The sequence below is a fragment of the Nothoprocta perdicaria genome, unplaced genomic scaffold, assembly GCF_003342845.1.
Source record: "Nothoprocta perdicaria isolate Ctin4 unplaced genomic scaffold, notPer1 scaffold_12, whole genome shotgun sequence".
NCBI lineage: Eukaryota > Metazoa > Chordata > Aves > Tinamiformes > Tinamidae > Nothoprocta > Nothoprocta perdicaria.
Window position 1 is genome coordinate 6702456 of NW_020454316.1, and position 13026 is coordinate 6715481.

The window sequence follows — 13026 nt, forward strand, 5'->3', positions numbered from 1 at the left end:
AAGAGTGATGAAAAGAAAAAGCAGCTATAAAAGAGCAGAWATGAGCTTTTATTGCTTGCATTATATACTCAAGAAGTGTTTCCATTTATTTCTTAGATCCCAGGATTTTTTCACTCTTTTCTCTCTGAACTGAAGAAGAAAGTCCCTCCTCCTCTCTGCTCAGGATTAGGTTAGAGAAGAGGAATGAAAATCGTACCCACCTTCTGAACTTTGGCCTGGAAGCCTCTCAGCTGGTTGCATTTAATCATTTGATGAAGTAAAGCCCGGGCCACAGCGGCATCCATCTGTTCCAGGTCATCATAAAAGCAAACCAATAAACCCAACCTATACAGAAGAATACATTAGCTATCTTCTGAAATGTCTGCAATGATTGATGTCACTCTCAGGAGAGTGAACTACAGTATGATATACCCCATTTCTCCTCAAAATCTCTGGATCATTTCTATTTGTGACTAATGCTTTAAACTGCACTCTTTAAAACTCCACACARTCTGAGACTTGGCTATGAGAGCAATGCTCCGCACTCCACATTCAATTAAACCCTACCCAGAAGGTTTTTGCTGTCAGCATGCAAGTCTTCCCAACTCCACGTGCCCACGGCAGGCTCTTCTCAGCTGCCAGACTCTGCCACCGTCGGCAGAATTAGGAATACGGCCTCCTCTTAGAAAAGGGTGAAGGGCTATTAAGAAGTCTCTACAAGTGGCTTGCTGATTTCTTACTTGGAGTCACYGGATGATTTAAGCTCTGCTTTAAATGCTGCTTGGATTTTAAGGTCATTCATCCTGTGTTAGAGCAGTAGCTAGAGCATTTGCATAGCCTTCATTAGCATTTCACGTTTAAGCAAAGTCTGCTTTATTTATTAAGCAAAGTCTGATGTATTTCACATCGAATGCAGCTCCTTGTCCACGTCACAGCCAGTTAGATATAGGACTGGCCCCCGTGTGGATGTATTTGAGTTATCTAACATGACTATTCAAGCTTGGTCATGAGTAACCACCCAGGCTGATGGGCTCTGTTGCGCCAGCACAGCAGTTTTCATGTGCAAGCAGAGTCTCGACTGCGGTGTCCAGATGTTAACGAGACCAACAGCAGATATCACTGCAGCACCATCATAAACTCATTAAAAATCTGCAGCGCAGACAAACTCAGCTTTTAGCTTCTCTAGTCCTTCAGCAACAGTCTGCTCAGTGCAGTAATGAAATACTGTTTCAATAGCCCATTGGAATTCATGGGACATCACCAAACTAACACACAAATCAAAGAAATATCTGTAACTGCARTTTTATAGCAAATAATTATCACATAGCCACCAAGAGCTCTTCATCTCCTTTGGGATTAGCAGCAATGAATAATATTACTTCATAAAAGTAAAAGTGCATTTAAATCATCAGTATGCTTAAAATGAGTAATATAAAATAAGTGTGTTGTAAAAATGGAATATATTAAGCAATATGGAGCACGACATTTCTCTCATTTGTAATGATCTGGCAACTCTCATGAGTGGTAAAATCTTTTTTAAGGTTTCTGACATTGAAATATAGAGTGTGGGCATAATTCTCTCACTCACATCACCAAARATGAACACACTTCATGGAAGTCAATGAGTTACACTGCAATAATGACAGCAGTTCTGCAGCCATAAAGCAAGTTCTCCCATTAGTTTGAAACTCCCAGGTATTCTCCAAGGAGACCAGAAATAACTTCAGGCAGTGGTGCCTTGGGATTAAATACATACATTTATATGACAGCATAAATGTAAACATAGACTATAGCACTTCCTTGCATGTGGCTCTCACCTACTGCATATTTATAAATAAGACCTTTAAAAAAAAATATTGCTAAAGCAAGTTCAGTATGGATCTGACAGCCCTGACAACACAGTTGCCTGTTTACACGTAAGAGACACAAGCATCCAACTGTGGCTCATCTCCAGCCCCTGGACCATTCATAAAGAACAGGCAGAACTGGCTTTTTACCRATTCACTTCCTGACCTTCCTGGTGACACACATCGATATAAGTGCGATAACTGCTGTTAAACATCCTGCAGCCTGGGCAGCATAAGATTTCCTCCTTAAATCCTGACAGTTACACCATTTCCACAAACCAGCTGCACCTTCCATGACTCAGAGAGTCAAGGTGGCTTCTGTCCTGCTATCCCAATTTGTCTCCTTGTACCCTCTCCCCATCACATGCCCATTTTCCCCATTTCTCACAACAGGTAACAAGGCTGAGGCTGCAAGCACAAGTCAGACTTATTTGTTCTCTCCATACACAAACAGAGATGAGTCTTGCCTGTAGATAGTTGAAATGTTTCTTATATCAAATCCCGATGAGTTTATTATTTCTAGGAAAGCTTGTGCAAGGTCTGGTGTGATATCATACACTGCATCCAACTGCTTCGTTGCGTTGTCATAACTAATGAACAGCCGTATCTGTTTAGCACAAACAAAATCACAGGTCAGGATTATGGAACTACCATATATATCTTTGATACTACAAATTAATTGATTCCACTTATGTCACAGTGAAAGGAACAAGACATATTTGCACAATACAGAATTTTTGAAGGCAAAGTTGAGTAACTGATTCCCTGACAAACTTTCAAATAACTTGAGGGTCTTCTATCACGGGTCCCTCTCCTTCCTTCACTACCTGTCACAGAAGTCTGATACAGATAAACAATTGCATATTAAWATTAGGCACTTTTGAGTTATAAAAACAGAGGAATATTTGATTAATAATTGATTTGGATTCACTTTAGATTTCAATAATTAAAAAATCTAAACTTCATACTCATGTTTTAGTGTGCACTGTTTGTATCTCACATTACTTGACAGTGATAAATCCAAACACATTTCGTTACTTACTTCATTGAGACTAATTTTCAGAATTTCTTCTAAAGGGAGATGGACCATGTATCTTCCCAAAATCCATAAGTTTTCTGCACTGACCCAAGAGGTTGACTCATTGAACTCTGTTTTGTACAAATAAATAATCACTTAAGTGTTAAGAACATCACTATTTTCCAATAAGGTTGTACCCAGCACATTATTATTCACATACAATCAAAAAAAAATCTGCAAATCAGAAAAATCCTTAACACACACAGCAGGTTAACTTCATTAGCCATTTTGTAGCACGACAATTTTTATAAGTCCATACTTCTAAAATGAAAATTAATAGTGTCTCGAATGTCTAAAATTTTCTTATATGAAATGATTAAACTTTTATGTTGTTTAATTAAAAAAGAGAAAGCATGGGATGGGAAAAATTAAATTAAATGTATTAAATATGGAGGAGCATTTTTCAGATCAGTTTTCCTAATCACATACATTATTTAATAACACCAAGAAGCCATGCTACTTCATAACACTTTTATATCTTCTAGGTACTATTATTGATGTTATCACTTATTTCAGGAATAGGCAGTACTAATAATAGAGAAAATTAAAACTCAATCTTATAGCTATATGGAAAAAAGAAAGGTAGGCAATATTTTATGTTTTTGCCAAACAACTAAAAATGTAATTCACTCAGCAATATTTTCCAAGAATTGAGAAGTACTTCACAAAAAATAAAGATTCAAGCACCCCTGAGAAAAAGTCAGTTCATGGACTAGGCAGGTAATCTGAGCCATAAAGACTTTGTTTCCTCCAAAGCCTTGGATGCTGAGTGTGGTACCTCTGAATGATTTAACAACACTGATCATCGAAATCTCTATTAAAATATCAGCAATATATTTTGCAGTTTTCAGCCCTTAAAAGCATCCTACAAATATAAGAAACTGAAGAACCCTATTCAGTAATTGATTTTTGAAAACATAGCTCTAAGTGCCTTAGCTGASACAACACTGTGTTCCCAGCTGCCTGTCAGACCCCATCTCTTAAGTGATAATTACCTTGCGTGACCAGGAGTAACAAGAGAGTGGAGGAATGCCATAGAAGAGGGAAACAAAAACTATCACAATGTAAAGACGGTGACTGTGGCATTTAGGAGAAGAGCAGACCTGCAGTTACCAACCCTACTGACTGTGTTTCTCCAAAGCTGTTTTGTTCTTTATAGCTGAGGTATAAAATTCAATCTTTACAGCCTCCTGTTTTTATAAAGGCCATCAGCTCACTTCATCTCTAAAGACACTTGTGTTTTTAACGCAGAATAATGCATGAGTGACACGCATGAGTAATGCAGAACTAGCTGAGTGACAAAAACACTTCCTAAAGCTGTGATTCCAAGACCCTGAAAATGACAARTTGCCAATCCAGTGACCAGGAAGAACAGCCAAGGAAACACCACGGATATGAGGATGGATTTACTGTATCCGCCCTGCAGCTACAGCAGCAACCAGGACTTAGAAGAGGCACAGCAGCTTTCAGCCCCTCCTTGGCTTGCTGCTCTTTTAAAAACCCAGGGATGTCTGACAGGGTGAATTCTGCCCGTACTGCTGTGCACCATGCAAGGACTGAGTGTTTGCATCCCCACTTGGGAAGGGGATGCRGTGCGGCGAGCTTTACAGAACCCCTGTGGCTTTACAGAACGGCGGCAGTCCTGGGAGGCAGATTTTGCTCTGCTGAAGCAAGCGGGTACTTGGCCTTTAATTTGCAGGGGATGAAGGGGAAGAAAAGCAGGTAAAGTGCAAGCTGCCGCGGCAGCAGAGCTGCTGGGATGTCCTCTGAAGCCCCTCGCCCGCTCCGCTGTGTCGGTGCCGCTGCAGCTCTGCAGCCCCCTCGTGGAGTCCCCGCTACACAGCCCCGCTGTCACACAGCTGCCTAGGACACGGTTAACATGGCAAACACGAAAAAATACATTAAACCAAAGCAGGGAACATTAATCCACTTCATCATCTTGTCGCTCTTATGAATGAGTTGTTGCCATGTACAGCAGAATTTTAACACTTCCTGCTTTTTTTGTTGTAATTTTTAAGCTCACCTATTGCAAGGTAAATGTATTTTAGTCTGAACAAGAGTTCATGATGGCAGCAGACCTGGGCAGTCTGCCTGGTAACTTTCCCCCATTAAAGCCTTAGAAAAAGTACTTGAATAGAGAGACTTTGTGCCCAGCTCTGTGTAGAAGAGAACCAACGTTCGAGAACTATTTATTGTGGACAACAAACATTACGTTTACCACATTTTGGAGTAAAGGAAGGTCTTCAAGACAACTGCTCATAAATCAGTTCTCTCTTAAATGGGGAAATAATTCAATACAATGGACCGACCTTCTGTTGACTGTTTTTGTTACTGTACATAAGCAAGAAGGAAATATTTTGTATAAAACATACCACTGGCATTATAGGATTTTTGTAGAATCTGCTTCATCCAGCCATACAGAGCTTTCTGTGTATTTGCTGAAGTTTTGTCGTACAGGTCCTTGAATACAGCTGATCTAAGTGATACAATGGCATATGAACTCAGTAATGAGGAAACTTTTTCTTAAAATAATACACAGGGACAAATATTTTTAGAAACAGCAACACATAAACAGAAAGTTCTATCCACAAAACAGGTACAGACACCATACATAAGTATATAAGTCCTTTTATAAGTATGTACAAACAGTAAATGCTACAAATTATTAATTGTGTTAACTGGAAAATAAAGGGCTTACAAGTTTCTGAAAGCATCCTCCTGCAGATCTTTTGGGAGGCTCCCAACGACACTGGGTTGGAGATAGTGCATTGCTGACAYACGCAGCACCTGGCTCAGGATATCCACACACTCCATAGCACTCAAAGCCAGGAAACATTTTTCCAGTGTTATAAGGAACAAGGTCCTGTTTACTCCTGGGCTTTGAAAAACATTCTCTCTAATTTTGTCCAAATCAAGAATAATATTTCCCATTTCCTGTAAGCATCAAACAGTTAAAATAATAATGCAAACTGATTAATTCAGCTGTTCATTCTGAAGCCTGACAAAAAGCACTATACAAACAATAAGGTGCTATTCTGAAGAATTTACARATACTCATACTACAAATTATCATGCAGCTGCATTACTTTAGGTAATTCATTTCTGCTTTTGACCAGAGACCAACTTGAATCTTTTAACAAAATCAAAATGAAAAGCAGAAAAAGTATCCAAATGTCTGAAGTTATGTTGAATGCTCTCATGAAAGATTTAGATAACTGGAAAAATGAAAGCCCTGCAGAATAAAATGGGTATTTTTTCATATATAATTTAATATGCAGATACCTCTGGAAGAGACTTTTTCCCATGCAGTATTTTTTGCAGCCATTACTACAAAYATCCCCCTGGAAGGCTGGGCAGTATTAAAGAAACAAAAACAGGCATAAAGTCGCCCTGTCTGAAGACGGATGATGGGGCTGTTCTCCATCTCGCAAGTCAACATGCCCAGGAGATGCTCAGGGCTGGTAGCTCCAGATCTGATGATCTCTTATTCCTCTATAATCCATCCTGGAAGGGCTTGGGAATACCACGTGGGAAGGGAGAGTTCACAGTGCATGGACAGGACAGATGAGCTGCTGACCTGGTTCCCTCTCCCATGCGCTTTGGCACTGGGGAATATACAGTACTTGTTCTGGGCAGGCACCTCCTGCACTCGGCAAAAACACTCTCCTTCCAGATTGATCTCCATCCTCCAAACACACCTGCGTTGATGGGATTCTGGAATCAAATCCATGCCAGCAACACAGCAGTGCACAACACACCCCGTGAGCACCTCARCCTGACCTGCTCCTGCTTATCCAAACTCCCAGGAACAGCTTTCTTTGCACAGCACAATGTGACCTACCAGGCGGTCCTTCCTGCTGTTGAAGAGATATTTCATTGCAGTCTGAAACTGCTGCTGGTCAAGCTGTTGAAATTCCAACATCAGCTGCCTAGGCTGGTATAAGAGGGACTTCAGGTAACTTTTTACGGACATCTGAAGGATAGAAAAAAATAATATAAATAGAACTCATGACACTCTCCTGGGGGTATCCTTTACTGCCTAAGAATCTCTCTTTAAGGAGCAGAAGTGATAAACTTTCTGTGCCCATGTTGTCAATGACTAGAACAGTGATACTCAACACAAACAACAAACGAAACTAATCTCCATTTAATGATGGAAGATAAAAACTTTGAAATCCTACTTCTGGCTTCACAAGCAATTTCCATTAACAGAAATTCTTTAGTTTCTCACTTTACAAAAGCAGTAATAGTGTTTTTCTGCCTCACAGAAGAGCTTTGAAAACAAACTTTTGAAAGTGCTCTAAAACTCACATGCACTTACCACACTATTATAACCTTAAAATTGAAAAAAAAAAAAAAAAAAAAAGAAATGAGATTGGGCAAAAAGTCTGTACCAAGTCATAAATCCAAAATAGACTCTCTCACATCAACGTGCATTACCTGTTAACAATCTAGTGCCTGTTTTGAACCTCTGAGGGGAATTATAACCTTGGAACACCAAACACTGTGAGGCACCAGACTGTAGTAAAATASACTCAAATTCCCAATAGGACTATTTCAAAGCAGGTCTACAATTGGAGTTGCACTACATTTTGGTTGTCTTTGCTTACTCTACACTGCAACCAACAAACACTAACCTATTCCACAAAACCTTTGCTGCCTGGGGAGTCCATGGCTGACTAGTCATAAAATGTTAATAAAAAATACCTGTGTAAGTGAAGTTTAACGACWTTAAGAACCAACAGCAGAGAGGTGTCTTGCACAGGTTTAGAAGAGTTGAGACAATACGTGGCCCTTGGGAAATGGATTCAAGTACTATGGAAGTGCATGACCATGGGATTTTGGGGAGTGTCTGAAACCGAAACTGCACATTTGATATTATCCTCTCTTAGGAAAACATAATACCTATCAGAGGAGAAGCAAAAGGGTTTCTTTTCTTATTATTTAGTCTTTGAATACTGTTGTAGTCTTAGGGGAAAAAAACAAAAAACAAAAAACCCACAGCTCCGATTTCATAGTTAGCTGCTCTGTTATAAAGACCTGCTAGTTATCTCTATCACTGATCACCAGTTTTGGCTATAGAGACAGGTTGTCTTTTTTTTTAGTAAGAATTCTGATGTATTTTAAATGCTACATACCTGTAAGCTGCTAAGAGTAAATGTAACTTCTTGGGCATGAARATATGCCATGACTTTTGTAACCATATCTGCTGTCCACGCATTAGAACTGCAAAGGAAAACAGGAGCAAAAATGCCAGTAAAATAATGCAACATGTAAAATGGTAGACTACAAGGCAAAATGAGAGCATAAGAAGCACTGTAAAAATACCATGATGTTAAGTGTTTACAACGATCTCAATTTTCCAACGTGACATGCTATGCTCTGGCTAGGGCAGCACATGTACGTGCTTCCTGGCACCTCATGACTTTTGTGACCTGCATGGAGACTGTACAGTGACTAATTTCTGCTGCCTTTCTCTCCGTGTTTCTTCTTTACCCAGCTACTGATTCTCTCAAAATATATTAAAAAGGAACTACCTCTGAGGCTTATCCTACTCTTTCAAATCTAGACAAAATCAGCAAATAATCCAGAAAAGGAGCTAGAGAAAAAGGAAATGGGGTGTGGAGCAGACCTGAAACCCAAAGATGATCAGAGAGCTGAAACTACAGCTCATTTCCTTAAGAATCTTTTCTAAAACAGAAGAGAGGCAGTTATCAAAACTTGTGAAAATTGTAGCTTGCGTTTATTCTTAGCCTCATTAGGTGCATTCTTTTTGCACTATCACAAAGCCAGGTTATTCATATTGAAGGGTAAATACTTTCACAGCAGATCAAAATCAAAGTAATTATATACGCGAATTTTGTTCTATCCATAATGTTCCAATACTGTGGAAATGAATCTAATCAGATTTGAAGTGCAAGATAATACCAAAAATTAAGATGGCAAGAGTAATACATTACCTCTGAAAATGAAGTATATCAAGGAGAGCTATGCATGAAAAATTGAACAGAAAGAGTTATTGTGAGATACTGAGTTGTAATTCCTTTTAGTAGCACACATAAGAGAAATTTCATACATTACCACTCAGATATTTTCCATTTATTACTTCTTCCTAATGAACAAAAATGATAAGTATAGGTAATAACATATATAGTTTTAGACTATCTTATAAAATGTTATTAAAGACATCAAATAGAAATACTAACCATAGCTTTGTGTAATAATGGAGGCAAACCTGTAAAAGATTATCCTGTTAATAAAACTCATTTAATGCTTTACCATCAAAAYGTGTTAAGCAAAAGTATATACATTGTATTCAGTAATCAAAGCAATAAGTACACAAATTTAATTCAGTACGGTGTAGATTAAATGTATTTACAGGAAAAAAAAACAGTGAAAACAAAGGCTATTAAACAATAATGTTTACCACATTCTTTGCTGGCATAGCTCAATAAAGTCATGAGAACAGAGAATATGGACCTAGTTACTGAACAGTACTGTATCTATTTTAGTACATGTAGCTTTTTCAATTCACACAAATTATATCCCTCATATAAGATTTCTGATCTTACCTTCAGGGTTCTGACTGTGCGTAATCTCAGCATGATTCATTAATATCAGTAAGAACCATATCTTCAAAAGACTGGACATTTCTTCCAGAGTTTATTAAAATCAGAAGATACTTGGATCAAAAAGGAAAAGAAAAAGAACAAAGTCAAAAAGGCAATATCCACCCAAAACTTGCACAGTTATAAATCAGAAACAGGCTAAGATGCTGAGCAGACACTAAGATCAGAGTGATCTAAGGATGCTTGCTACCAACTTTTAAATTTAGATCTTTTTTTTCCAGGACAGAGATATCCTTTAAGCAAACACAGGCCCACTAAGTATGCATGTGCAGTCTGCTTCTTTCCCTTTCATGAAGTAGCTCTTTTAATTTTCCTTTTAGTAGCACCTTTTCTTTGCTAAGGCATTGTCCAACTAGATGTGGTTTTCAAACGGTTTAGTTAAAAAGGAAAAAAAAGGATTTTTTAAACAGAGATAAAAATAAAGAAGCAGGCAGAAGGGGTGAAAAAGGAAATAGCAAAGAAAGGCCAAACAAACCTTAAGCTTTTTGTAGAATGTTATGTTGCCTGCATGTGCAGAAGGGGTTTGCAGGGAGCCACCCTAAAATGCAGCCAGCAGGAGGATGCTGCAGCACAGCAGGGAAGAGGAAGCAAGGGAAGGGAAGGAAAGGGAAGAAACACCCTTGTCCAGAGAGAAAGGAGCATGCGGGATGTCGTATTCAAAAGCACACTGCTCCAATTGCACTACTCTCAGTGCTGCTCCTTGCACTTTGAGAACAGCATCAGTTTTTCACCACCACTTGGGACCTAGCTCTTATGCATTTTAGTAGCTTTTGCTATCCCCTGTCCTGTGCACTGTGGCATAAAGATCACYGAGGGACACATAGCTGGAAGGGCAGCAAATGAGACATCCAGAGCTACTTTAACGCACATTGCTTCCACTTACTGGAGTGCCTTGCTGTCTCAGGACCCTCAGCTTGGCACCTGGCCCAGCAGCGCGGGTCACTGCGGCCACAGGTAAAACCTGAATTGATCGGAGATGCTTGAGGATGCTCTGTGCTACAAACTGCAGCTTTGTGCATCAAGAGTAGTCCTTAATTTTAACAAACAACACCATAGGCCTTGTCAGTAAACCTTGCTGTGAGCCTGAAGTCACTGTGTTAGGATTTGTACCCTTTTCCTTCATTTCAAGGACTCATCTGCAGCCACATTTAATTTTTCTGTTCTCTCTGCCATAGATAGAATTACAGATTTCCAGAAATCTAGATTTCCAGATCACACCTATGGCCAAGCTATACTTTTTTTTCTTTTTTCTAAAAAGAATCTTTTCAACAGCCTCTAGCGATGCTTTGGTCTAATTCAAATCTATGGTCCTACTCTTACACCGGGAACAACTCAAATGGGTGGATGATCAAAAATTCAAGCATGTCAAGTAAACACTTTAAGAAGTTACTGCCTCTGTCTTGTTCTTGCCCGCACTGAAACCCTTTTCAGCTGTTCTTTCGGGAGCGCCTCAGTACATGTCCCCCATTCAGACATATCTGGTTTCTCAGACAATGAACTTTTTTGTGTTTTCTGTCTTTGTCCTGTTAATTTTGCAAAAAGGTTTCATTATTCCAAACAGCTTAAATCATACCAACAGAGCCCGCATCACCAAACTTTAACTAACACATGCTAAATTAATATATCAGGAGATTAAATGCTACGGAAACTGGAGCTTTATCCTGACCAAGTGCAATAGGCAAGCAGCAGGTGCAGAGGAAATCTGTGAAGGAACCCTGCTTGATAAGACAAGCTGCAAGATGAAGTATTTCCTTTTGCCAGCAAAACAAGCCCATTTGCAAAAATTCACAGGAGCTTTTAGGCAACCCCTAGGCCCGCCGTGGCTCTGCAGATTCCTTGGAGCAGTCCCCACAAGCCTGCCCAGCGCCAGCGCTGCCATCCCTTCTCCCCAACCTCTCTTGCAGACAGGTTTGGTTAAGGGGGGCTCCGGGGCTGCCCTCTCCGCCTGCTCCCCAAACACATTTTTCCATGTMAAGAAACCCTAGACTCCATATCTCTGGCTCCTTTGAGCCAGCCAGCGCCTTATCAGAAGCCCGATAAGCACAAAGCCACCCTCATAAGCAGCAGCTGCCCGATAACCCCACGCGTTGCGGCTGCCCGTCCTCCCCCTCGCAGAGGGGCTCTCCGGGCAGCACRGGAGCCTATGGGGCTTGGGTCGGAGAAGGAAGGGGAAGAGGTGCCGGCCCTCGCGGCAGCCGTGGGGCCAGCGCGGGCCGGGGGCACCTTACCTGCCTCTGGTGTTCCGCGAGCCGCACGGCTCTGCYAGGCAGTGGAGCAGGGGCAGGCACTGGCACCGCCTTGCAGGCTGCCCTGGGCATCCAGAGGCGGGAGCAGCAGCCAGAGCTCCCATTGGGATGAGAGGAGCTGCCCGGGGGCTCCAGCAAGGCCAGGCCAGCCCCCCACGCCAAACCCTGCACCCCTTAGCTTCCTAAAGCAGAAGAGGAACTGACTGTACCTGGGGTCACCCTGCAAAAGGGGGCTGCRGTTTCTGGGAGACGAAGCTCTTCCAACTTTGTGTTGAAAGTTTCCGACTAAATCAGGCCCCTGCACAGCATCTTTCTCCTGCGCTGCAACATATCCAGTGCCACCTCGACAGAACAGAGGGGTTAGTTACTCTCCAGGGCAAAACACAGCACGTTCATGAGATCACCGAGACGTGACTTAGCACTTTCACCCCTGAGCAGGATGGGCAGCAGATCCAAAGCAAGCACTTGCCTCCTTGGATGGTATCTTTAAATTATTCCATGCTATTTAAGCAACTGTTTGAACTCGAATGTGTTTCCTGGGGCTGTCAATGCAGACACTAACTGCACTCAAATACATGTGTTTGAAAGGGGAAGAAGCCCCTTTTCAATCACCCTCAGCCAGGCTGCTCCTCCTCCTTTGCAAGAACTGTGATACTRAAAGTGCCTGTGTACGTACAGTCCCACAGGGTCACTTTATACATTCAACAGGCCCAAGCAGATGTTTTGAGAACAGGCGCCAGGCACATAAAATGCTTCTAGTTTTACTTAAAATACAGCAAGGAAATCAGCAGCTGGGCAGATTTTCCATCACATTATGGGACAGAACTACTACATTATAAACATTGTACTTTGTGCTCTATATTGTACTCAGCTGTAAGACTTTGCACATAATGACCATATATTTAGGAAAATACAACAAAATTAGCATAGAATATTAAAGCCAGAACGCTAAGGCTTCGATTCCTATCTATTCCTGTAATATTTGCAGTCCCTAAACTGTGCCTCATTTTAATAACGAAAAGATAACAGACTAGATAAGGATGTGTTTGATAAGGGCCTGGAGAATGTCCCCTGACAGCTACCATGGTTCTGTCACCTACATGAAGCTAAATTCATTAGACATTAAGGTAGCAAAGAAAAGATTAAGAGGATGCACTTGAAAATATATACAGCTCTTTTTTTTTTTTTCCCCAATGCTAAATCTGATTGTGTCAAAATTACACAGCAGTTGCCGAAATGGGAATAAC

At 40.7% G+C, this 13026-nt stretch overlaps 1 protein-coding gene across 1 annotated transcript in view; it reads right to left on the reverse strand.

Annotated features, from left to right (window-relative positions):
• The window catches only part of OTOA (otoancorin), a 31438-nt gene extending 19399 nt beyond the window's left edge, over positions 1–12039 (reverse strand). Inside the window, exons 1-12 of the mRNA XM_026053941.1 lie at positions 11989–12039; positions 9477–9586; positions 9111–9139; positions 8986–9016; positions 8865–8892; positions 8043–8130; positions 6746–6877; positions 5603–5838; positions 5277–5380; positions 2869–2975; positions 2294–2433; positions 201–324 (exon numbers count right to left, since the gene is read on the reverse strand). Of these exons, the coding sequence (XP_025909726.1) occupies positions 201–324; positions 2294–2433; positions 2869–2975; positions 5277–5380; positions 5603–5838; positions 6746–6877; positions 8043–8130; positions 8865–8892; positions 8986–9016; positions 9111–9139; positions 9477–9555 (1098 nt within the window). The 5' untranslated portion in view covers positions 9556–9586; positions 11989–12039. The remainder of the gene's footprint in view (positions 1–200; positions 325–2293; positions 2434–2868; positions 2976–5276; positions 5381–5602; positions 5839–6745; positions 6878–8042; positions 8131–8864; positions 8893–8985; positions 9017–9110; positions 9140–9476; positions 9587–11988) is intronic.
• Positions 12040–13026: the final 987 nt, after the last annotated feature.